Source organism: Hippocampus comes, unplaced genomic scaffold (assembly GCF_001891065.2).
Source record: "Hippocampus comes isolate QL1 unplaced genomic scaffold, H_comes_QL1_v1.1 scaffold38, whole genome shotgun sequence".
Taxonomy (NCBI): domain Eukaryota; kingdom Metazoa; phylum Chordata; class Actinopteri; order Syngnathiformes; family Syngnathidae; genus Hippocampus; species Hippocampus comes.
Window position 1 is genome coordinate 468,979 of NW_017805716.1, and position 22,565 is coordinate 491,543.

The following is a 22,565-nucleotide window of genomic DNA, read 5'->3' on the forward strand; positions in this document are numbered from 1 at the left end:
AAAAAAAAAAAAAAAAAAAAAGGAAAGTGGGGGTGGGGGGGGGACACAAGTTGCAGGACACTTTGTCAGGTACATCTGCTTTAACTATAGCAGTAAAGGCAGACTTGTATGTTTTAAAATTGTTTAAAAAGTGTATTCATCCTCACTTTAGGATGCAAATAGATGTTTAATTAAATTCCAGCGTCAGGACACTTTGTCAGGTACATCTGCTTTAACTATAGCAGTAAAGGCAGACTTGTATGTTTTAAAATTGTTTAAAAAGTGTATTCATCCTCACTTTAGGATGCAAATAGATGTTTAATTAAATTCCAGCGTCAAATTTGCAAGTATGAAATTATTCAAACTTACCGCACGAATCAAAAGAAACAAACACGGCGGTCTTTCCAAAATAAACGAAAGAATCACGTTCGGGAGAGTGGCGAGCCGCACTTTGCACCTTCATTTACCGCCGCCTGCCATTTAGTAGCACTCGTGACGTCACCCGGTGACGTAAACGACCGCCACGCCCATGTTTCAGGACCACGGCCAGCTCCACCATTGACAACAGTTGCCTACCAAAAAAGAGAAGAGAAGAAGAACACAATTTACGGAAGCTTGGAGCTGCCAATGTGAAGTAAAAATATGTTGACTGGCATGCACTGGAGACTTAATAAACCGCTTAAATTACGAAAGAACAAGTTACTTAAATATTTGAACGTTGTGGTATGATATATTGGGTAAATTGTTCACAAAAAAAGAAACTTGCACACGCGCAAGTCGTGGCATTACGAGAAAATGCTACTTTTGTAGCCTTTAGCTTATAAGTGTGTTCGAACGTACTCGCGAGTATGTATTTGTCCAAATGTGTACTCTAGATTGGCAGCTCCACGCTTCCGTACACAATAAGAAAAAAATCTTTTTGGGGGAGCTGCATGACATCAAACACACAATTCACCTGTAGTTTAACTTTCAAGTCCGATGTAATTTGCCATGAAATTTCTTCTTCGAACCCGCGGTCTGCGCACTGTGAGGCGGACGCGCTCACCAGTCTCCACTGTGCCGCTGTTTTCAAACTTTTATTGCGGTACAATTTTAATTATCTTGGAGTCAAGTGAGGGGACTTGAGGAGCTTTCCTAAACCTTAACTTATACTTGGGCATCCTTTTGCTGCCAAGAAACTACATTAGAGTTGATCAATTTCATGTGGGGGGGAAAAAAAAAACGTTTTGCCACCATTTTGTGCCATGCTAATTTGAAGAGCTTCCTTTCGATAAGTTTGGCCATTATCTCGGACATATTTTTGCCGCCATGTCTGGCTTCTTGGTGGGGAAAAATGAATTGAGGAGCTTCACTTAGACACAAGTTGCGCTTTGCCGCCACCTGTAGGCAACGCTTCACGGATTCAAGACCATAGTAAATGTTCTTACCCAAGCGGTTCCTGACGCGGTTGCGTCGTGCGGCTAAGGAGGCGTGTTCCATCCCCACCTCAGCTTCTCCAGCCGAGAGACAAACAGTTGACTCAACGTGATTTCAACACATTAGCAAGTTTTTACGTGCGGTGATCACGTCGGTTAAGATGTAACGAGCGCGGCGGGAGTAATAACCACGGCGAGGCGGTGACAGGCATCCTCCCTCGCACTTGCCAGGTGGAGTTGGGAGGGGGGGATGACTTACGCCTCTTCAACTTTAATGGCGGGGACATCTTGCTGCTTTATTCGGGCTCTCCGCGAGTGACATCACGTACTCGTGGAAAATACTCGTGTGGAGTCACTCAAATTAAATGACGTGGGGTTTTTTTTTTCCCATGTCAGGATGAACGTCCATCACTTGTCATCAGGATAGTTGCCACTCATTTTGTGATGATAAGGGGTCGCAAGACCACGTTTGATTTTTCATTTCTTTTCTTGGAAAGAATGAAATGAATACCTGAAAAATGAAATTGTGACCTCCTCCAGGGAAGCCTCATGCTTCTCTATGTGGCAAAATTACCTCAACAATAAAGATAGCAATGTTATATATGAATTATTTGCATTTTTATGTTTGAATGGATTTCTAAACAGCACTTCGTTTCAAATTCACTTTTTTTACGGCGCGTTTTCGTCGCGTGACAATGTAGAATTGTAATGGGCTCAATAAAGATTGTTGTAGCAGAAAAACAACAACAACAAAAACAAAAACTGAAACTACAATTACAAAATATTTTCATAAATGAAATAAATGGAAAAAAAAATAGTTTTTAAAAAAACAATAACCGATACTAATAATTAATGAGAGGAAACATTCCCTGCTTATTTTTTTGTTTCCAAAAAACAAAAAAATATAACAAAGTACAATCAATTGGAAAAAAAATTAGTTTTTAAAAAAACAATTACCGATACCAATAATTAATGAGGTTTCCAAAAAACAAAAAAATATAACAAAGTACAATAGAATGTCTGAAAAAAATAACTCACAAACATCCAAACAAAATGAAAAGTGTACCAAAAGATCCAAGCAATATTTCGTATTAAAAAAAAGTCATACCAAAACTAATAAAAACAAAGTACAGTACGCTCTAAAAAAATAAAACACAAACCCAAAGAACAAAGAACATTTCAGTCAAGTTGAACAACAAAATCTAAAATGAAATCATGAGAAATGAATGAAAAAGCCAAGAAAATATTCTGTATAAAAAAAACCTCACACTAAAACTAATAAAAATATAAATAAAATCAAACAAAAATGCACAAAGAGCGAATCAAATTAAATCGAATTTGAAATACAAAAATCTAAACGAAATAAAAAAAAAAAAAACATGATAAATCCAAAACGATGATACCCCCCGGTGGGGGGTCACACCAGGAAGCTGAAGAAGAAGCCTTGAGAGGCATTTCATATGAAGTATTATCATATCATATTAAGCATTCAAGTATATAAATTAAGAATCCTACACAGTACAAACAAGTGCCTCCTGATCATGTCCAGGCACCGCCGCCGTCTGTGAAAACACAATCAGACGCATTCATACAAGTCAGCAGCTGTGATTTGTTTGTTTTTTTAAAAAAATATATATTATGATTATTACTTTTTTTAAATCCCGCCTTACCTCCTCGGCCGCGTTCCGGCATCAGCACGCAGCAAGCGCGGCACTCGAGCAGCGAGGCGAAGCGGTTGCCATTGCCGCTGCAGCCGCCGTACACGAAGGGCCGGCACTCACCCGCCCCGGCGTGAAAGTACCACAAGAGGGCGTAGTCGGAGCACGAGCCCTCGGACATGGGCTCCAGGCAGCGTTCCTCGGACCCTGCGGGGTGGGGGGGGCAAAAGTGTCTTTGCTCACTCTTGAGCGAGATGCTGGGTCAAAATATTAGGAACATCTCTCGGCAGGATCGACAAAACTGGTTATTGTGTTACATCAGCGCAAGAGAAGAAAATCTAGCACACTAGCCCGTCAAAAATTCATGGATTCCGTTTTTTGGGGTGCTTTCAAACAATTCATTCTGCATAGATGATGAGGTGGAAATAAAAATAATAAACAGGAAGTTAGATGAAGAAGAAAGCGAGACTCACTGGAGGACGGCGTTCTAAAAAGTCGTCTTTTTTCCCTCTGGAGCGTCTCCGCGGCATCTCAAACAAAAAAGGGGAGGATATTTGGGAAACTTTCTGTTACTGTTTCCAAGAATCATCGAGCAGATATTACGAAACAATCGAAAAAGCCCGGTTAGGAAAGGACGCACATCCAAATCCACAATTCCCTATTCAAGACAATGCGATTTAATCAGCGATTAAAATATATATTTTTTTTGGTCTATAGTCAGAAAAGTTGAATGTTGAGGGGGTTGAATCAATGCCAAATGTGTCAAAAATATACACAATGTGTCATTGAGTGGGGAAACGGCAGCCGTTTGATGGCACTAAATTGGGCCGCAGATTGATCTTGCGCCATGAGGGTGCGAGCGGGTGCGCGCTCGCTAATGAGCAGGCTGAAATGTACCGCCGCTTCTTGCATCACGCTGACCCTCGTCCCTCACTCGGCTCGTCTACTGGTGTCAGGGGTGCCGCTCACCAACGCCGTTCGCCGGCAACCCTGCCTGCCTCGTCGGATGTTCTTCCGCCTCGTCCCCGCCGCCGTCACCGCCGTCGTCGTCATCCTCGTGCGGGCCGGCCGGCGCGGAGCTCCCGTCGGGATCCACTGACTTCACCATCAACTTGTACTCCAAGCCTGCAGTGAAACACGCACAATCGGCCTTTGACATCACTGGATATTTCTTCCCTCCATTATGTCTCCCCTTTAATGGTAATATGTGTTCGCGTGGGTCTACATGTATTCACGTATTTATGTCGACGATGGCACCGTGGCGTGTGTGTGTTCCTCTGACAAAAAAACACCAGATGGCCCCACACACACGGGGTGCCACGTTGATACCACGGGAGGTCTTGGAGGCGCACGCACGTTTTGGCTCAGCCACAAGTAAAGCAGAGTTCACCATGTACTAGTGACACCATTACGCACACACACCATCGCTCTCGCCCCACCCACCCAACACACACACACTTACCACACTTGTCCATCACCTCCTGGCTGATGAGCTTCTTCACTTCATGAGCCTTCACACAGATGAATATCATCAGTGTGTATCTTTGACAAACGTGCGCATGACAGTATGACAGTAAGTGTGCGTGTGCGTGTGTGTGTGTGTAAGTGAGAGAACATACTGAGAGGCCAGGCTCCCCCTTGTCGCCTTTCGCTCCTCCGATTCCCAACACGCCCTACACGGACAAATACAGATAGTTAAAAAAAAAAAAAAAAAAAAAGTGTGTTTTGCAATGTGCCGAGTTAGTAACACGCACTCACACTCTGGCCTCTGAGACCGGGCCTGCCGGGCGTTCCCCGTTGACACGGCTGCGTTTTTCCTCTGCGGCCCCTCGCGCCCTTATTTGGGGAAAAAACGCACACACGCACATTAAAGCCCATCTCGGCGCACAGCGTGACACGCGCCCAATTAAAGCCGTCCTGGCAATATTCTTATTAGACGAGTGCAGACACTCTGTGGGCGTCCTAATTGTAGCTGCAAGTAGTTCATTGATGAGGGGCCGACGACTTTCATCCTCCTCTTTTGACACTCAAACTTTACTTCAGTGATGGGAAGTGATATTTTTCCCAAAGTATGGAAATACTTGGGCTGAGTTCAAATCGCCAAGTCGATAAATTAATCATAGGTTGGACAAAAAAAGACCAAAATATTGCTTTATTATAAAACTGGTTCTGTTTGTTGTAATCTGGATTAATTTACAACTTGTGCATGTTGAAAAATACATCCAATGAAAAAAAAGGGTGTGTACCTTGGCTCCCGGGTCCCCATGGGGTCCTGGACCCCCTGGTTGTCCTCGGCCTCCATCCCTTCCGGGTCTTCCCACCGAGCCTTTGAATCCCGGAAAGCCCGGGAACCCGGCCGCGCCCTACACGCCACACAATTCATCTTTTCGGGGACTTTTCAAAGCATTTTTGACTCAAGTTTGATGATGTTTATGTCCAAACCTTTTGGCCTTTCCCTCCCGAGCCACCGCCGACGCCATTGATGCCGGCGTTGCCTTTGTCACCCTGACAGAACACAACGTTATATTTCAACGCAGCTGTGCCTTGAGGTAGGACTCGATACATACAATAAATGACATGATAAAATATCACGCAAAGAAATGATACAGACATACATAGAGAAGGTCATATTTATTCTTCGGTGAGGATGAAGAATAGCTGCATTGTTCCATTATCTGTTGACATGTTTGGCTCCACTTTTGGAGTTTAGTTGTCGCGTAAACAATAATGCCACTCGGTAGCCCATCGATGGCGTTTTGTCAGCATGAAGCTAATGTGGCCATTTTACCTTTTTTCCGGCAAGTCCGTTCAAGCCAGGGATGCCGGGGGTGCCAGGTGAGCCTCCGTCCCCCTGTGGAGTAGCAATTTCAAACTTGGTATCGGAGCATCGATGACCGATGAACTCAAACCTTTTCGCCATTGAGACCGGGACTCCCGAAATATCCTGGAACGCCCCGGAAGCCCTTCTCTCCCTTGGCTCCCTTATCTCCAGGTGAGCCCGTTTCTCCCGAATCCCCCTGCAACACGTACAAGGAACAAGAGCGATGCCAAACGGCCCAGATTCTGGTCAGGAGATTATAATGAGCGCCTTTGCTGTCCGGTACCTGATTACCCCTCTGGCCTTGCAGTCCCGCGTCGCCTTTGTCCCCTTTGGTGCCATTCATGCCGTCATTTCCCGGGCGACCCTTACAAATTGAAACGACACGATGACACCCCATCTTGCTCGCGTACGGAACGTTTCTGACGGTTTTTACCATGACTCCGGGGTCGCCCGGTTCTCCCGGATCTCCCTGCAGACAAACAGTTGGACTATTTCAAATCACTTTGAAAACTTGGGGAGTCACGGGAGAGGGCTTGCAAACCTTCTGACCGCCTGGTCCTCGAGTGCCAAAGCGTCCCAAAGTTCCTTTTGTGCCCGCATCACCCTTCAGGCCCTGGAAAAAAAAAAATGGTGGACTTTGGAATGTAAGGTTGTAAGAGACTAAAATTGTCTTGATACCTTCACTCCGGGTGGACCGTCCTCGCCCTTCTCTCCTTTATCGCCGTCAAAGCCCGGGGAGCCTCGCTCACCCTGCGACAAAAACCCAACCGAGAACATCGCAAGCACGTTCTCAGAAACAAGCGGGGAGACGGCTCTCACCGCATCGCCTTTGGCGCCCTTCAATCCACGAGGTCCATGAACTTGAAGCGCACTCCCCTGCAGTGCAGAAGACAACAAGGGCTATTAAAAAAAAAAAAAAAAAATTCAATCAGTTGATCCCCAAAAAATAAACGTACCCGTTCTCCTCTGATGCCTTGCATCCCACGTTCACCCTGGTGTTTAAAAAAAAAAAAAGGTGATGCCAATGACAACTTTGCATCTGTGGAAGAGGGACCTTTTACCTTGACGCCTTTGAAACCACGTAAACCTTTGGGGCCCTAAAAACACAAAGGGCAGGTTGATTATTTCTAAAAGTGGCAACGAAACAATTCAAATGTCACAAAGTGCTCACGACGAGTCCTGGTCCTCCTTTCATACCCGGGGCCCCTTGGTCGCCCTGAAATCGAAACCACAAGAGGCCCTTTCATCGACTTGCACACAACAATGGCATTATTATGATTTTGAAAACAAAATAAAAGAAAGAAATCCCACCCTTTTTCCAGGGAAACCAGTGAAACCTCGAGGCCCCGCCTCTCCAGGGATACTGTCCCCCTGTGAAGGATGTGTCCATTTTTCAAGTGGTACTATTATTTATTATTCCACTGATGACTTCTTGAAACATATTTACCTTTTCTCCTTTTAATCCAGGTACACCAGGAGAGCCCTGAATAAAAAAATTGCAAAAAAATTTAATGTAAATGTGGTAGGTTGATGCAGCGTAAATAGGTCTGCTCACATCAGGACCCGGTGCTCCTGGAGGTCCCGTGCCTCCCGGCGTTCCATTTTTCCCCCGCTTCCCTCGCTCACCCTGCATGGGTGTAAACGGCAAACATCGCCTGTGCATCACTTTCAAAATCAGAGAGCTGATATGGCGCCGTACCTCCCGGCCGGGCTCTCCGGGGTCTCCCGGGGGGCCCATGATGCCCGGGTGCCCCTGGATGCCTGAACTCCCGCGGATGCCTTGGATTCCCTGAGCGCCCGGCGGCCCCGCCTCTCCCGGCTCACCCTAAGTAGTTGAGTCAGAATTGCTTTGATTTGGCTTTCGGAACAACACATCAACGCATTTTGGTGACCTTTTCTTTGAACGAGCACGACAACTTTTTCAAAGTAAACTAATTCGTTGAAATAATTGCTTTCCAACGATGTGTTCAGCTTGCTCGCTCTGCTTTAAATGAGTCACTCAGCCAATTAAATCTACTCCAATTAAAATGGCAGCCAGATGCAAAGTCAATCAAAGTCAAAGTGATTGTGTTGGAATCATTTGTATTTTTTTTCATTATTGTTATTTTTTTTTTTTTAAATGAGGTGTGTCACCTTGTTGCCGGGGGGACCGGCTTGGCCCTCAGGCCCTCGGTGGCCGATGCCCGGCTCTCCCTGAACACACGACTTCGACCATCATCTTCATTGTTGAATAATAAATCACACGCACACGGGAATATGTACGGCGTACCTTTTGTCCCTTCTCTCCAACGTCCCCCTGCAGACATCGACAAGGACACGCGGGAAAATCAGCACCTTGCCGTTGTTAAAAGTGAGCAATATGAGGGGGAAAAAAAAAATCCCCCCCCCCCCGCACTTGTCCACAACGTTTAACAAGGGGAATTATTCATGCGTGCGCGTTCTTTCATCTTGCCGGCATCAAAAGAGCCAGGGAAGGCCGGACGGCAGCCAAGAGCCCCCCAGCTCTGATGCAACGTCAAGAACGTGGGCGAGGGGGCGGCGACCAGGCGCTTACGTTGAAGGGGATGCTTGGACGCGACTTTGTGTGCATCTTCCCAAACTTTATTTTTCAAGAGTCATGAGTTATGTAATTGGAAAATCAATTCGATCGCATCGGGCCTCCGAAAATATAGCAAACCTAATTATTTCAACATTTTTTTTTTGCACCCCCCCCCAAAAAGTAGTGCAATGCTGCACGGCTCCCACCGAGTGAGTTTGAGTAACATCCCTCAGACAAGAGTTGCTCTCAAAGCTATTTTCAACACTTCAAATTGGTTCATAATTTGTGGGGAGGGGAAGAAAAAAAAAAAACACCACGTTGATCAAATCGATTTATGATCAAATATGGAAATGACCGTAATTGGACATACGCAGTTCCCGCCTCAAAGCGATGAAATGTATTCTTCAAAGGATGTTGCCGACACTGACACATTGTTGTTGGCATTGGAAAAACCCAGCGCTGAAAAAAAATGGCAAAATATATTTTATATACTGTTTATTCTACGTGCACGTATGTCAAACGAAGTTGAATCCAGATCGGATCCTAATTGTGCCACAGGGTAAACGTGAGCCTGTGCTATGTGCTAAACTAATTCAAAAGACCACCACCGCTGTCGATGACAGAATCCGGCACCAAAATTAATCACAAATTGGCATCATGATCGGGAAAATAATTCCTTTTCAATGTTGGACGAGCGTTGGGCCAAATGGTGTCGATTTACCTTGGGACCCTGCATTCCGTCCTCACCTGGTTGCCCCTTGAGAATTCAAGACACACGTGTATGAATGAGCGCGTTATTTTGAATTTGCAGTCGAATTCTGACTGCACGTGAGCTGATCATTTACCTTGAGGTAAAAATAGTCGGGGTGGTAAGGGGAAGGTCGCCCGCCTTCTCCTTCGCCCGTCCTCTCCATGTCAGCCCTCCTCCTCTCCCACTCCTCCAGCTGTCGTCGCCTCGCCAGCTCGGCTTCATCTTCCTCCCGCGTCTCCCAGTCGCCACTCCAATCCTCGTCGTCGGGCCCGGGCCCCTCTGCTGGACTTTGCACGAATGGATCCATCACGTGGCGTCGCCGGCTTCCTCCTCCAACGTCGGAGGTGCTTCTCTACAAAGTCGTCATCAATGACTCGTGGCAAATTTACATTTCAGCCCTTGCGCGCAGTCTCATAGACTCCATTAGCGTCAGCACCTGGCCAATTCAGACACTTACCTTTGCGTCGGACCAATTCCTCTTGACCCTGGTTGGCGGCACCTGCCAAGTGCGCCCCCACATGCTCTTCAGCAAAATATTTCAATACTGCAGAGTGACTTTGCGTATGTGTGTGTGAAGAAAAGAAGCCAGAGACTGAGTTAATTTTTTTATATTGAAAATTTTCACCAGTGACGATCAATGACTATAATTGACATCCATGTTTCAATAAATAAAAAGTACACTAAAAAATGTATGTATAAAAAGGAGTGACTTTTTTTTTTTGATATTAATTTGATATGTGTCTTTATAAATAACTTCTAAGTTGTAGGTTGTCACATCCAAGGCTGCCGTCTCCACTTTATTTGCATTTTCCTTTGTGGTTTGTGTTCCTTGTAATTAAGGCCGCAAATTAAGAGGCATCCTGTTTAAAGATGGAAGAAAAAAAAGAGAGAGAGAGGAAAAAATATGTAGCGTTACTATCGTCCCATTAAAACGAATCAGTGTGCTCATTGCCATTCAGCCAAGCTTGAAATCATGCTGCGGGTTTCATGCTTTAAAGCTGAGGTTAAAACAATGTTTTTTTTTTTTTTTGCAACTGGTGAAAATTTTGTGATGCGCATGCAAGGTGCGCGTGTGTGTGTTGGTGTTCGGCCAATGAGGACTCCACCTTGTCTGCTTCCTGGGTGGTGATGGGAGGAGATGGCAGCGACATCGCTTCCTGTTGGCGGCATCAAAAAAAAAAAAACAAACAAAAAAAAAACTTTAGAATCAGGGTGCTAGATTCTGATGTGAATCTGTCCAAACGTTTTAGCTGGAGGATGAACCAAAAAAAACGGATCGACTGTGACTTCTGAGCAGCATGCACTCAACCCATTTTATATTAAGACAACACGTTCCCAACGACTTAAAGCCGTGGGCTGCGAAGACAACTCGGTGGGCTTGCTAATTAATATTATCGGGAGTAGGTGTTGCAATTAATCGGCGCCTTCCCGGAGATGATGCGATGAAAGCGGCGTTCTGACAGGCCCCGTTAACGAGAAGGCGGGAGGACGTCATCTGGCGTCAACCTTCGAATGAGGTCGCCTACCTCCTCTTGCTCGTCGTAATGGCGGGCGTCATAAAACTCCTCTGACGACTGCCCGCTCTTCTAGAGGAGGGCGAGGGGGAGGAAGAGTGTTGCGTTATTGGCATTGGGCATTGGCGATAGCGGCAGAGAGATAGATTTCATTTACCGGGGGATCTGTCTGCCTGGAATGTCGTCCTTTGTTTCCTCTACCCTGGTTGTCACGCGCCACACACGGGAAGAGTCGTGTCAAGCATGAGGAATTAGTTTCGCTGCACGCAGGTGATCTTTTACCTTCCCACGTTCTCTGTTTTGCCTCTTGTGCCCTGCGTTTTTCTTGCCCGCGCGCGGCAGAGTGACCGGGACGGCCTGGGTGTCACTTCGTGGATGGGCAGAGACCGTCTGCCAAAACACACGCAAAGGCATCAAAACAAAACAAACAAACAAAAACCCTCCTCATTTGTAAATTACTTACCTGGTTTGAAGTGTCGTTGAAAGTGGAGCTGACTTGAGTTGGATTTGTTTTGGCTTTGGACGGCCCGTCAAGACCCTCCTCCTTTTGTTTCTGCGGTGTCCATAACGTTGGACCCTCAGTAGATTCATTCCAAGAGTCCTTCAAGTGGGGCGGGGGAAAAAAAAAATCCAAGAAATGAAAGTTGCATAGTTGGTGATAATCGGCCTGTTTGATGGAGCGTCACTCACAGGCCGCGTCGGTTGGTCCAGCTCAAATTCCTCAAAGGTGTCCAGTCGCATGCGGCTGGATAAATCAATCTTGACAGAGCTCTTCCGACATGATGCGAGCAGATTATTAAGAGTTCTTTTAAAAAGTGCCGAGTTCGCGTGACATACCGTGTATTCCGTGATGGCATTTGAGGTCTGCGTTTCTTCGTTTCGCGTGCCTGCGCTTTGCGAGGTTGTCGCGGCGCTCCCGAGTGTGCGAAGGAGCTCCTCGGTGCCGCCCTGCAGCAGCCTGTCAATCAAAACCTTCAACAGGGGCAGCTGGGAAACAAGCCGACATATCAAGGCTCCGTCAAGGACGAGGAAGAGCGACGACGAAATCTGCGTTTTGGACTGCGGGGACACACCTTGATGCCGTACGCGTCAAACATGGCTTCGATGTCCTGGAGAAGAGCAAGCATGTGAATCATGTGACTTTTCAGTCAAAAGCAAGGAGCAAGAACATAACCTTGGATCCACCTTCATTTCTAAGGATTTCCCAGAGGCTCCCGCATCACCCTATTGAAGGAAAGAAAATGCTGCATCAAGAACTCAAATACCGTAATCCCATTTCACCTCTCTCGGACTCCGACCGATTCTACCTTTTCGCCTTTCATGCCGATGTCGCCTTTCTCTCCCTGCAAGACAAGCGAGGAAATCAGAAAGTGGATTTACACTTTGGAATCAACCCGTTTGTGTGCTACCTTCATTCCCGGCGAGCCCTGAACACAAACGAGAGAAGAGGAAGGCGATATTTGCTTGGGCAATGACTGGGCACGACGGCAACAAGCGCCGGGGTGGGCGAGAAACTCACGGTAGCTCCCGGAGGACCCATGGGGACGGGAAAGGCTTGGCGGATTTCGTCGATGGTGGCGCCCTGCGAACGGGGCGTCCCGGAAGTTGTATTTGACGCAAAAGTCGGCGAGGTGAACGTGTTTCTTTTACCTCTGCGGTGACAAGGACCTGTTTCCCGGGTAAACCTGGCGGTCCCGGGTCTCCTTTGCTGCCGTCTCTACCCTGTCATTCAACAGCGAGACTCAAGTTTTTGCTCCCTTTGCCGCCATGATTTTCAACTTCAAACCCACTTACGTTTGCCCCCGTGTCGCCTTTCTCTCCCTGGAATGAGAGCAAACCATGAATGTCTAGAGGAAAACCCAACTCATACTTTTTCTTAGTTGTCTGTGACACACGTGGGGGACCTTTTTGCCTTCTTCCCCTTTTGGTCCTCCCTCCCCCTGAAAAAAAAAAAGAAACTCATGTTAATCACTCCAGCGCAACCAAACGGTCGGTACGCCGAAATGGTCCTCACATCTTTCCCCGGGAGTCCTCGCTTGCCGTCGATGCCAGCTCGTCCCTGGGAAAGCAAAGAGAACAATCGGTGAACACCGCACGGCAGGATGCCTCTCATTCTCGGAAGAATCTACGGTTCTTCTAACGGGCTTCACCGGAGTTCCCGGTAATCCCGGCATTCCGGCGATCCCGATGCGGCCCTGTTCGCCTCTCTCGCCCGTCTACCAAAAAGCACAAGTGTGAGGCAATCAAACTGTGCATCAAAGGATCAAAAGTCTTTCCCCACTGCGTCGTTTGTACACTTACTGCGCCAGGCTCTCCTTTTGGTCCCCGCTCCCCCTGCAGTTCAAATAAAAGTAACATTAGGCGTTTAGGAAAGTGGACGTGTGCGTGGGCGGGGAGGCTGACATGACCTTTTCGCCCGGTTTTCCCGGTGTACCGTGAAGGCCGGAATCACCCTGCGCAAAGTGTCAATAATTTTAACAATTACCGCTCACGATCTAAAAAAAATAAAAAATAATTGGACACTCACCAATGACGATCCTGGTTGTCCGGGTTTACCCTCAGGACCCTGCCAACAAAGCGAAGACATGAAGTTTGAAGATACACGTTTCACACAAACCTTCAATGGCTCCCAAGAGCCCAATGTACACATTTCTTTACGAAATTAGGAGGCTCACTCTCGGTCCGGGCAGGCCGATTTCTCCTCTTAAACCCGGTTCACCCGGCTCGCCCTGACGGAAACACAATAAGCCGTTTATAGAGGAGACATGAGAAGAAAATTCCGCGGGGAAAATAAAACAAATGTGATATCGATAAAAGACACCTTGATCACTCGGGCGAAGATATTGTCTCGTACCGCCTGGCAAAAAAAAAAAAAAATTGAGCGTTCATTTCTTGTTTGGCGCTTTAACGACTTTACGAGCGCCGCCGCAAAACAAATGGGCCTGTTAAACATGACTGGACTGATGAGAAGCTGTCACACATGACGATAAAAAGGTTTGTTTACTTGCGTTCCCGGAGGTCCAGGTTTTCCCTTTGTGACGACAGCAGGCACACACATACGGGCACAGAGAGAGATTAAAAAAAAAAAACCTGTTTAAATCACATCAATAGAACGTCGCGGGCAATATTTGCAGGAAATAGAAGGTGCGCTGAAGAGTGACACGCGCAATAAAAGCCGAAACAAAGATATCAAAATAGCAATCGCAATGACAAAGCAAAGCGGCAGATCAGAACAAGAAAGACGCCAAAGGCATCATCAACTCAAACACACACACACACACCGGCTCGCCTTTGTCGCCATTTGCTCCATCGAGCCCCTGGAGGAAGACAAAGAAATTTCATTACAGGTAAACATGAAATGTTAGCATTGACGAGCGACAATTACGCTCCAAGATGCTTTATTCTTTTAATTGCAGAAGGTCTTACAGGCAGGCCAGCGCTTCCAATATCTCCTTTCTCTCCCCGCGCTCCCGGTTGCCCCGGGAGCCCGAGTGGGCCCTGAGTGAAAATTGAATCAAACATCACCAGTTTAAGTTCATTTCCTTGACTTGCTGGTTCATATTTTTGTCAAAACCCCAAGGGGTGAAAAAAAAAATACCCTCTGTCCTGGGTCACCAGATGCTCCTTGCGGTCCTCGCTCCCCCTGCAAAGGACAAAACGAGTTTAGGAAAATGTTATGTTTTGGCATGTTGCAATATTTTTTTTTTTTGTCTTTTTCTTTTTTTTGTGGGGGTGGGGCTGGTAGGGCACCTTCATCCCTTGTTCTCCTTTAACTCCGGCACCACCCTACAGACACACATACACACACACACACACACACACAACAACAACAACACTTGTCATACGGCCCTGGAAAATGACACGAGGGACACCGAAATGTGACTTTTTGCTGCCTGTTATGATGGCTGGGACAACCTCATGTGATTTACTTACATCTTTACCTCTTAAGCCAGCTTCTCCGGGATTTCCCGGTGAGCCCGCGTCCCCCTTGTCACCTTTGGAGCCGTCCTGTCCCTGTTCAGGAGAATGACATGGATGACGCAAGACCAAAAATCGGAAACATTTTTTGTGTCAGGCAATTTCTTTTGTTTTTGTTTATACACGTTATATCGATTGCTTACAATACCTTTGCTCCTGGTTTTCCAGATAAACCAACATTTCCCTGGGAATGATAGCAATACATATTATAAAAAAAATAAAAAAAAAAAAAAAAAAAAAAAAGCAAGAATGTAGCAACAAAATCGCGGCTGAGGTATTTAGGGACTCACCCGCTCGCCATTTTCCCCTTTTGGTCCCCCCTGTCCTGGAATTCCAAAACCAGGACTCCCCTAAAGGCACACATCAATTCAACTCAAGCTGCACATTCTCAATTTGCACTTTTTAACCATCCAACCTTTTCTCCTTTGTCTCCTTGTTCCCCTTTTTTTCCCAGAGGGCCCACGGGACCGATTGGACCGACGTCTCCCTGTTGGACGGGAAATGTCGACACATCATTTGGGGACTTTTCAAAAGGAAACGAGCGACTCTGACGGGGGTTGCGCTCACTGAGTCATTCAGTCCAACTGCACAAAGCTAATGAGAGAAACTCTTAATTGCGTTTGATTGGCGGGCCCGCAGGAGAACGCGCCGCCTTGTAAAATAATAATCGCTACCCCGTGAACTGACAGATGCGCTTTCACAAACAGCATGACGCACTCACCCGGATGCCCTTTTTGCCGGTTGGACCGATGACCTGTTATGATGGGACACAAATACGACATTGCTAATTAGCACCCGAGAAAAAATAAACAAAAGAAACATTGCAAATTGTAGTCTTACACCCTTGGCAGTGTCGCCGGGGGCTCCTCTTGGTCCCGCATCTCCCTTAAGGCCAATCGGTCCTGTTGGTCCCTGGAAGAAATAATAAGGCACACTGTGTATAACTTTGACATCGTGCATACATTCATCGCGATATATTCTACAAACAAAATAATAAACACTGAGCATTATCATCTTTGTAAAGGCTTCTGGATAATTGGGAAAAAAATGGTTTATGCGTCTTGGTTGGCTCATTTCCCCTTCCATAGCATGACATATCGCAAATGAAATAATTTTGTGTGAGGTGACGCAATTAGCGGTTATCTCGGAGACCTTTTCAAGAAGCGTTCAACAAAAAAGGGCATTAAAGAAAACAGCCAGATAGCATCTTTGTGACGACCTCCTCACCGGGAGGGGAGGTGAGGTGAGCGAGGTGAGGGGTGGGGTGGGGGGGTCGCCTCAAATTAAATTCAGTGACGCGGGACAAAAACGCGCGAGAGACATCCATTGAGGCTTTGCCGATTTGGCTCTTCGCCGGCTTCTCTGACGGAGGCTAATTTCAGAGATTCAAGGGATTATATACCGTAATGCCTCGGCCTCGTTGGTCAAATATAAAATGCATTTTGTCATCATCGCTAATCACACTCACCGTTGGTCCTTGCGGTCCACTGGGCCCCCTCTCGCCTTGTTCTCCCTAAAAAGGAATGCATTTCTTCATTTGAGACTCACTTTAGGTTTCCGTCTGTTAGTCTGGCTGATGAGTCATTTGCTTCGACAAAATGGATCGGGACATTTGTATTTTTCCGTCGAGTGTGCATTACAGATGAGAGCGCGCGTGCAGATGTGGACTCACCTTGTCCCCTTGCTCCCCTTTGAACCCCTTTTTCCCCTGCGGACAAAATAAAACACTGGCGATCAATTAGTTATTCTGATTTCGCTAAAATCAAAAAGCAGCTGTTAGCGCGCTAATCTCGTTAGCATTAAGTCAAATATGAATGGGTGGGACGGTCAATCATGACATACGCACCCGAGGTCCAACAGCTCCTTGGGTGCCTTGTTCTCCAAGTTCACCCTGGACAGATGCACGATATCATCCCAAATAAAAACGAAATCAACCGAAATGAAATGTCAGTATTGAGTACCTTTGGGCCGATTGGTCCTGCAATGCCCACGTTTCCCTGCAAAAAAAAACCCCAAAACTGTATTGAAATATGTATGATGGTAGGATCGCGGTCCACTTATCAATGCCTACAAAGTCCAGTCACCGCAAATGCTGAACACGAATGACCGCAGAACAAAGAACGGCTAAGACATCGGCATGTCAAAGCAATTCCGTGTGCAAATATGCCCAGGAGAGGGCGTATGAGAGAACAAAAGAGCAATTTTGCTTGTGGTACCTTCTCCCCCGGCTCTCCGCGAAGGCCTTGACCCCCTAAAAAGCTCTGTCCGCATTCACCCTGCAAAAGTTCACATTTCGAGAGGGTCAACACATTTTGAGAACAAGATGACGTTCGTTGACATTGTTTACCTTCTCTCCTTTCGGACCCGGTAAACCAGGCACGCCGCTGATGCCGATTGGACCGGGCAACCCTGCCATACCCTTGACGGTTGGTTGGGAAACAGAAAAAAAGATGAATCGTTTTTGAAAAGCGCATTGACGGGAGATCGTATCTGCACTCACGATGCTCCCGGCTTCTCCTGTGTCGCCCTTCGTGCCCGGCTTCCCTCGTAAACCCTTTCAAACGAACATATGAGGATGTCATTTCAAGTCCAACGAAAGCTGCAGCAGAATTCTGGTGTACCTTTTCTCCTGGCTCTCCGAGGTCCCCCTTCAAAAGACGTCATGCATAAGATTGGCTGTACATCTAAAACCCGTCATCTGGACATCTAATCTTTCCTTACCTTGATAGATATTCCTGGTGGTCCTGCTGGACCAGGCAGACCCGGGACTCCGATGAGTCCAGGAATACCAGGAGGTCCCTGGGGACCCTGTCACATTACATTTCATCAGGCCAAAATTCATTCTGGGAAAATCTCCCAAAACTGTTGAGCGGGTGTCTCACCGAAGATCCTGGTTCTCCTTTTTGCCCGGGGACGAAGTTTGCATCTGGGGCGGCGATCACGTAACCAGGCTCTCCCTGTGATGAGACACGTCATACTGATTTCCTCACGAGTGTTCCAAAAATACATTAAAATATCCCAAAACTTACTCTCTCTCCTCTCTGTCCTTTGGGACCGGTGAGACCACGAGGACCCTGTGAGAAGACAAGAATAGTCATCATTTCATTCAAGACATTTTACTCATCATTCAAGTTTTACCGTATCGCCCGGTATGCCTGGAGTGCCCTGAAAAAGACGAAAAGATGCATTGCAGAAAACAATGACGACACGTGTTAAAACAAATAAACTTAGGCCGAGTTTGTTCTCTTGTGAATTCACTTACCCGTTGCCCGGCGGAACCTGGGGGTCCGGTTCGTCCAGGGCGTCCGGGCAGCCCAGGAACGCCGTCCGTTCCGGGAGGTCCCTGTCAAAGCAAGATGGCCAACGCGTCGGCAAAAAAATATTAATCAAATGAAACAACATCACGCTCCAGTAAAAAAAAAAAAAAAAAAAAAAAAATCCAGATTTGATTTGTCCGTGAGTGTGCACAGCTTGCCTTTTCACCCGTCTCTCCCTTGGTCGAGGTGAAAGGATCAAAGTGCCCGGGAGTTTGCCTAAATCGCTACCAAAAAAAACCCCAAAAAAAACAAATGTCTCAGGTGGTGTTGAAAATGATCAGAAATATAAAATATTTGGAGTCAAACTTACCAGACCGCCTCCTACACCATCGCCCTGAAAGAGTAAAGTCCATACACATCAATATTGTTTTGACACGCAAAATTGTCGAATTTAATCTCACCCTTTCTCCTTTCTGGCCCTGAGAAAGACACCGGAAAAAAACAAATTCATGACATTTTCACTGATTGTGTTTGAAACGTTTGATGTATTGCACCTGATTGACCGACCTTGATACATTGGCAGGGGGCCTGAGGTTTTGCCAACTCCGTTGGGTCATCAGTGGGCGTGTCCAGCTGAGTCAAAAAAAAAACCAAAACAAAACGCGGGGGAAACTGAAGTGATATTCAAGCACAAAAATGAAAAGTTCTCCTTTCACCTCCTCATCCAGGCGCAGCTTGAACTCGGAGCGCAGCTCCTCGCCGCAGATGCTCCCGATGAATTCTCTCTCGACGGAGGGAAAGTCGTCAAAGGTCGGCGAGTAGAAGACATTCTTGTACCTGCCGGGGGCCGCGACTTTACGCAGCTCTTGCAGGTCGGCATTGGCGACGCCCACCGCCAGGATGCTGACGCCTGCGTGAAACGTAACATGAAGATTTAACGTGGAATGAGGACGAAGCTTGAAACCCTGATGGGACCTTTGACTGACCAAGAGCGCGGGCGATCCTGGAGGGGGGCTCCACGTTGTCCTGCGCCCTGCCGTCTGTTATCAGCACCAGAACATGGGCGACATCCTGCCTCATGCCTAGAGACTCCTGAAACATTTCCTGCAGGACATAGCTGATGCCCTTCCCTGCGTTTAGACAGGCATCAAAGTTCGAGAAATTTGATTCCTCCAAATGCGTGGTTGGGGATTTGTGTGGCACAAACCTGTCTTGGTGTTGCCCCCTCCGTAGCGTAACCCCGTGAGTGCCCAAAGCACGGAGTTCCGGTCTTTATGATCGTTGAGTCGGAATTCAATTCGAGGCTCATCGCTGAAATGAACCACGGCTATCTGGAAAGGCAGAAGAGAGAATTTCAACCTGATTATGTTCGTAATTCCCACCCCTTGAGCTGGATGAAGTGTAGTTCAGTTAGCGGACACTAACTTGCGTGCCTTTGGGGCCGATGACCGGGAAGTAGGTGACCACGCGGAATATGAAGTCCTTCATCTTGTCGAAGTTGTTGGCGCCGATGCTGGACGACTCATCCACCAGGAACACAATGTCCACTTTGCTCCGGCCGCACTCTGGCAAAAAGGCCAAATATGTGAGTCGGCAATCAGAGCATGATGAGGGCCAAAATAAAATACCTGCTCTCGATGGAGCAGGAGTCACTGCGCGTGGCGGTGTGAACTGCGGGGAGGCCGCTGTTGGATGAACTGGGGTCGTCTTCACTGTAGTAATGGGCAGCACAATAGGGTGCTCGGTGCTTCGAGTGGTTCTCTGAGGGGTTGAGGTGCTGGCTGTGACATACGGGGCCACCGTTGTTGGCTGTGACGTTGAAGGATGCTGTCCCACTGAAATGCACGGTAGCGAAATATGCAATCATTACATTAAAAAAAAAAAAAAAAAAAAAAAAAAAAAAGTCCACGAGTCTTATGAGACTTCCTTACCAATCCTCTGGTATACGGTGCTGACCGGTCCCTCCACTTGCCCATACAAAGGCCGAATGGAGAAAATATATGTTCTGCCATACAGGAGGTCACCGACTTTAAAGGAGGTGAAACTAAGACCCAGCGTCTCTTTTTTGGTCTCAAACACTGAAACAAAACATGTCATTATTTCACAACTCTCCAGAGGCAATTCACTTCATCTTTTTTTTTTTTTTTTTTTGCGGGGGGGTTACCGGTTATTAAAAGCTCCTGCCAAAATACAGACAAAGACAATGAAAGGAGAATATGACAAAATCAAATGTGCTTCAATCCACCACTTGAGAGTGTTTACCCTGCAATTTAATACACTCGTTGCATCAACATGACATGCAAGGCATATCAGCTTCAAACTCTGGGGGACGATTTGAAGATCGATTTAGAGACAAAACAACACTCAGAGTTAACAGTAAGATGAGTAAGGCACAATAAACAAGGATGAGTACAGCACATCAGAATGACACGTTGATGGCTCCAGACCTGAGATGTGCCTCCAGCTTAGACGGTACCCGGAGACACCCGTCACTCGGTTCCAGCTCAGAACAGTGCTGCTGTCCGTCGTGTTTATTGCTGAGAAGCCAGTCACTTTTGGAAGGTCCGCTATAGTCCAGCAAATGAGAGAAAAGTTAAAAGGGTGTATTCGTTATGGTCTTCACGTCGAGAAACTTTTATGAGAATGGCTCACAGGTCCGTGCTGTGACCAGGACAGAGCTTCCCTCCCGGGTGCCCGCCATGGAGGACACTTGGATCTTGTAGGCCGAGCCCTCGCGTAGGTTCTGGATAGTGAAGGTTGTAACACCAGCTGGTACCATATGGGACTTCTCTTCTCCCCCTAGATGGAACAAAGGCATGGATAACTAAGTGTTATTGTGAAAAGAAAGGCTTTACCTTCGCCAGCTGCCCAAAGTTTAAAAAAAAGCTAGATTTAACCACAGCACCAATTTGTCATCCAATGTATAATTGGTTTCCAATTGAGCAAATAAAATAAACACCAGGGGCCCCAAAATTGAACCATGTGGGGCACCAAACGACAGCGGAGCAAGAGTGGGATTCAGAGCAACCAAGCATAACACAAAAAGACCTGCCTGCCAAATAGGATTGAAACCACGCGAGGGCAAGACCACTAATGCCCACCTGGTGCTGAAAACGAGCCACAGCAATTCTGAGCACAAGATACACAGAATCTCACCCATGAAGTGGATCCAGGAGACTTTGTAGCCGGTTGCACCAGGTGTTTGTTTCCAGGAGAGGGTGACAGAGTTAACACCAGTGTCCACAACTCTGACTTCCTTCACCAGTTGGGGCGGTTCTGAGTCCAAGGCAGCCGCTGCCGAATTAAACAAGCAATCAAGGCAGGTCCTACATCCCGAAATCTCCACTGGGGCCAAGAGGAAGATCCAATTGTTCACTACCTGTGACTTGACTTAAGGAAATTTCAGGCCCCTCCGTGTTGCCATATATTGCACGGACTGTGATGGTGTAGGTGGTGTGAGGGCTCAGGTCCGTGATGTGATAGGACAGAACGCTGTGGTCCAAGTAGCGTGACTGGGGGCTGCCGCTGTCTGCAAACGTAGAGATGCACATGTGTGACAAAATTCAGCCTTGGGAGGGGGAAGGTGGATGCTAGCGACAACAACATTTACCAGTGTTCCAGGAAAGTTTGTACTCCGTAGCGCCAACTATTGGACTCCACTGCACTTCTATGGTGGTGCTGGTGTAGGCGGTTACCTCAAAGCTGGACACGTAACCAAGAGGAGCTGAGAGTGAACGAGACAAAACATCAGTATCCGTCTTTCGATGCTAATATTTGGGTATATCTATTGCTACGACCCATCTTAAACACAGGTACTGACATGTTCGGAAGGTGGCGGTGATGCCAGGCCCGACCACCGATCCAAAGAGCACATAGAGAGTCAGGGCGTACTCCGTGTCATGGGCGACATTCTTCAGCTGGTACTCAGTGGTGGTGCCGTTCAGAGCCACCTGCCTGGGACGGTCCCGACCTACAAACTCTGAGAAACGACATGACGCATAAGAGGCAGCTCTTGCCGGGACCATTCCAACTTACAACCCACCTATAGTGGGTCCCCAGGCCAGTCGGTACCCAGTGGCGCCAGGCACGCTGTTCCACGTGATGACAGCGGCGCTGGTGCTCACAGCTGACACCTTCAGGGTCTGCACCGCACTGCTTTCCACTGACAGGGGTGATCAGGAGTAATTACATGGAAAAGTCCATCACTCTTGCTTTCTTTCTAGGGCAGTATAGTTACATGTCTTGACTTTGGCGGAGGTGACGGGCCCTTCGATGTCACCAAAGATGGGGTTCATGGTGATGGTGTACTCGGCGCCCGCGTGGAGGCCCTGGATCATGTAGAAGTCAAAGGTGTCCCTGAGGTTGATGTTCTCGATGTGGCCCTCTGACAGCAACGCATTACGACACATTGTAAGTGGCATAGCAAATATTGGCATTGGTGTCGTATTTGTCGGGCAGCGTTACCTGGCGACGCCCATGTGAGACGGTATCCCGTGGCGCCTTTAACTGACGTCCATTTGGCTTGCACAGTGTCAGTGGTTGCATTCTGGACCAGGAGTTCTTGAATTGTGACCAGCTTCACTATAAATACACAAACAAATCCAACCCAAAAAAAGAGGATGTTAAAATACAAATAAATAAATATCTGATCAG

The 22,565-nt window shown here is 47.1% G+C and overlaps 2 protein-coding genes across 4 annotated transcripts in view; both read right to left on the reverse strand.

Annotated features, from left to right (window-relative positions):
- The window catches only part of ucn3l (urocortin 3, like), a 4,237-nt gene extending 3,728 nt beyond the window's left edge, over positions 1-509 (reverse strand). The window contains exon 1 of one of the 2 annotated variants that reach the window (XM_019883192.1): positions 437-509. The gene's annotated coding sequence lies outside the window, so the exon portion shown is untranslated. Of the gene's footprint in view, positions 1-348 lie in introns of both variants that reach the window. The other variant, XM_019883191.1, reaches the window with a different exon arrangement.
- A 2,235-nt stretch (positions 510-2,744) lies between these two features.
- The window catches only part of col7a1l (collagen type VII alpha 1-like), a 31,314-nt gene continuing 11,493 nt past the window's right edge, over positions 2,745-22,565 (reverse strand). For both annotated transcript variants that reach the window (XM_019883147.1, XM_019883146.1), the window contains 93 exons: positions 22,377-22,493; positions 22,150-22,296; positions 21,955-22,074; positions 21,733-21,891; positions 21,523-21,636; positions 21,292-21,441; positions 21,069-21,206; positions 20,565-20,711; positions 20,360-20,479; positions 19,844-19,990; positions 19,541-19,747; positions 19,338-19,477; positions 19,120-19,243; positions 18,899-19,042; positions 18,629-18,822; positions 18,480-18,545; positions 18,374-18,391; positions 18,283-18,306; positions 18,131-18,196; positions 17,918-17,998; positions 17,794-17,820; positions 17,685-17,729; positions 17,538-17,612; positions 17,377-17,463; positions 17,277-17,303; positions 17,156-17,209; positions 17,003-17,074; positions 16,872-16,931; positions 16,617-16,652; positions 16,502-16,546; positions 16,328-16,363; positions 16,124-16,168; positions 15,496-15,567; positions 15,377-15,409; positions 15,071-15,142; positions 14,946-15,005; positions 14,804-14,839; positions 14,611-14,691; positions 14,428-14,463; positions 14,276-14,320; positions 14,104-14,175; positions 13,959-13,994; positions 13,682-13,708; positions 13,499-13,534; positions 13,353-13,406; positions 13,205-13,243; positions 13,086-13,130; positions 12,979-13,011; positions 12,828-12,893; positions 12,692-12,736; positions 12,582-12,617; positions 12,472-12,498; positions 12,328-12,399; positions 12,197-12,259; positions 12,087-12,104; positions 11,985-12,020; positions 11,863-11,901; positions 11,751-11,786; positions 11,515-11,664; positions 11,368-11,448; positions 11,141-11,278; positions 10,960-11,067; positions 10,835-10,879; positions 10,690-10,749; positions 10,270-10,320; positions 9,621-9,662; positions 9,258-9,515; positions 9,134-9,169; positions 8,143-8,169; positions 8,007-8,066; positions 7,573-7,698; positions 7,429-7,500; positions 7,321-7,356; positions 7,185-7,244; positions 7,045-7,089; positions 6,935-6,970; positions 6,830-6,865; positions 6,693-6,749; positions 6,552-6,623; positions 6,415-6,486; positions 6,307-6,342; positions 6,157-6,237; positions 5,962-6,069; positions 5,841-5,903; positions 5,495-5,557; positions 5,299-5,415; positions 4,811-4,888; positions 4,672-4,725; positions 4,515-4,563; positions 4,022-4,177; positions 3,526-3,582; positions 3,065-3,259; positions 2,745-2,956 (listed from right to left, as the gene is read on the reverse strand). In XM_019883147.1, the coding sequence (XP_019738706.1) occupies positions 2,934-2,956; positions 3,065-3,259; positions 3,526-3,582; positions 4,022-4,177; positions 4,515-4,563; positions 4,672-4,725; positions 4,811-4,888; positions 5,299-5,415; positions 5,495-5,557; positions 5,841-5,903; positions 5,962-6,069; positions 6,157-6,237; positions 6,307-6,342; positions 6,415-6,486; positions 6,552-6,623; positions 6,693-6,749; positions 6,830-6,865; positions 6,935-6,970; positions 7,045-7,089; positions 7,185-7,244; positions 7,321-7,356; positions 7,429-7,500; positions 7,573-7,698; positions 8,007-8,066; positions 8,143-8,169; positions 9,134-9,169; positions 9,258-9,515; positions 9,621-9,662; positions 10,270-10,320; positions 10,690-10,749; positions 10,835-10,879; positions 10,960-11,067; positions 11,141-11,278; positions 11,368-11,448; positions 11,515-11,664; positions 11,751-11,786; positions 11,863-11,901; positions 11,985-12,020; positions 12,087-12,104; positions 12,197-12,259; positions 12,328-12,399; positions 12,472-12,498; positions 12,582-12,617; positions 12,692-12,736; positions 12,828-12,893; positions 12,979-13,011; positions 13,086-13,130; positions 13,205-13,243; positions 13,353-13,406; positions 13,499-13,534; positions 13,682-13,708; positions 13,959-13,994; positions 14,104-14,175; positions 14,276-14,320; positions 14,428-14,463; positions 14,611-14,691; positions 14,804-14,839; positions 14,946-15,005; positions 15,071-15,142; positions 15,377-15,409; positions 15,496-15,567; positions 16,124-16,168; positions 16,328-16,363; positions 16,502-16,546; positions 16,617-16,652; positions 16,872-16,931; positions 17,003-17,074; positions 17,156-17,209; positions 17,277-17,303; positions 17,377-17,463; positions 17,538-17,612; positions 17,685-17,729; positions 17,794-17,820; positions 17,918-17,998; positions 18,131-18,196; positions 18,283-18,306; positions 18,374-18,391; positions 18,480-18,545; positions 18,629-18,822; positions 18,899-19,042; positions 19,120-19,243; positions 19,338-19,477; positions 19,541-19,747; positions 19,844-19,990; positions 20,360-20,479; positions 20,565-20,711; positions 21,069-21,206; positions 21,292-21,441; positions 21,523-21,636; positions 21,733-21,891; positions 21,955-22,074; positions 22,150-22,296; positions 22,377-22,493 (6,995 nt within the window). In that variant the 3' untranslated portion in view covers positions 2,745-2,933. The remainder of the gene's footprint in view (positions 2,957-3,064; positions 3,260-3,525; positions 3,583-4,021; positions 4,178-4,514; positions 4,564-4,671; positions 4,726-4,810; positions 4,889-5,298; positions 5,416-5,494; positions 5,558-5,840; positions 5,904-5,961; positions 6,070-6,156; positions 6,238-6,306; positions 6,343-6,414; positions 6,487-6,551; positions 6,624-6,692; positions 6,750-6,829; positions 6,866-6,934; positions 6,971-7,044; positions 7,090-7,184; positions 7,245-7,320; positions 7,357-7,428; positions 7,501-7,572; positions 7,699-8,006; positions 8,067-8,142; positions 8,170-9,133; positions 9,170-9,257; positions 9,516-9,620; positions 9,663-10,269; positions 10,321-10,689; positions 10,750-10,834; positions 10,880-10,959; positions 11,068-11,140; positions 11,279-11,367; positions 11,449-11,514; positions 11,665-11,750; positions 11,787-11,862; positions 11,902-11,984; positions 12,021-12,086; positions 12,105-12,196; positions 12,260-12,327; positions 12,400-12,471; positions 12,499-12,581; positions 12,618-12,691; positions 12,737-12,827; positions 12,894-12,978; positions 13,012-13,085; positions 13,131-13,204; positions 13,244-13,352; positions 13,407-13,498; positions 13,535-13,681; positions 13,709-13,958; positions 13,995-14,103; positions 14,176-14,275; positions 14,321-14,427; positions 14,464-14,610; positions 14,692-14,803; positions 14,840-14,945; positions 15,006-15,070; positions 15,143-15,376; positions 15,410-15,495; positions 15,568-16,123; positions 16,169-16,327; positions 16,364-16,501; positions 16,547-16,616; positions 16,653-16,871; positions 16,932-17,002; positions 17,075-17,155; positions 17,210-17,276; positions 17,304-17,376; positions 17,464-17,537; positions 17,613-17,684; positions 17,730-17,793; positions 17,821-17,917; positions 17,999-18,130; positions 18,197-18,282; positions 18,307-18,373; positions 18,392-18,479; positions 18,546-18,628; positions 18,823-18,898; positions 19,043-19,119; positions 19,244-19,337; positions 19,478-19,540; positions 19,748-19,843; positions 19,991-20,359; positions 20,480-20,564; positions 20,712-21,068; positions 21,207-21,291; positions 21,442-21,522; positions 21,637-21,732; positions 21,892-21,954; positions 22,075-22,149; positions 22,297-22,376; positions 22,494-22,565) is intronic.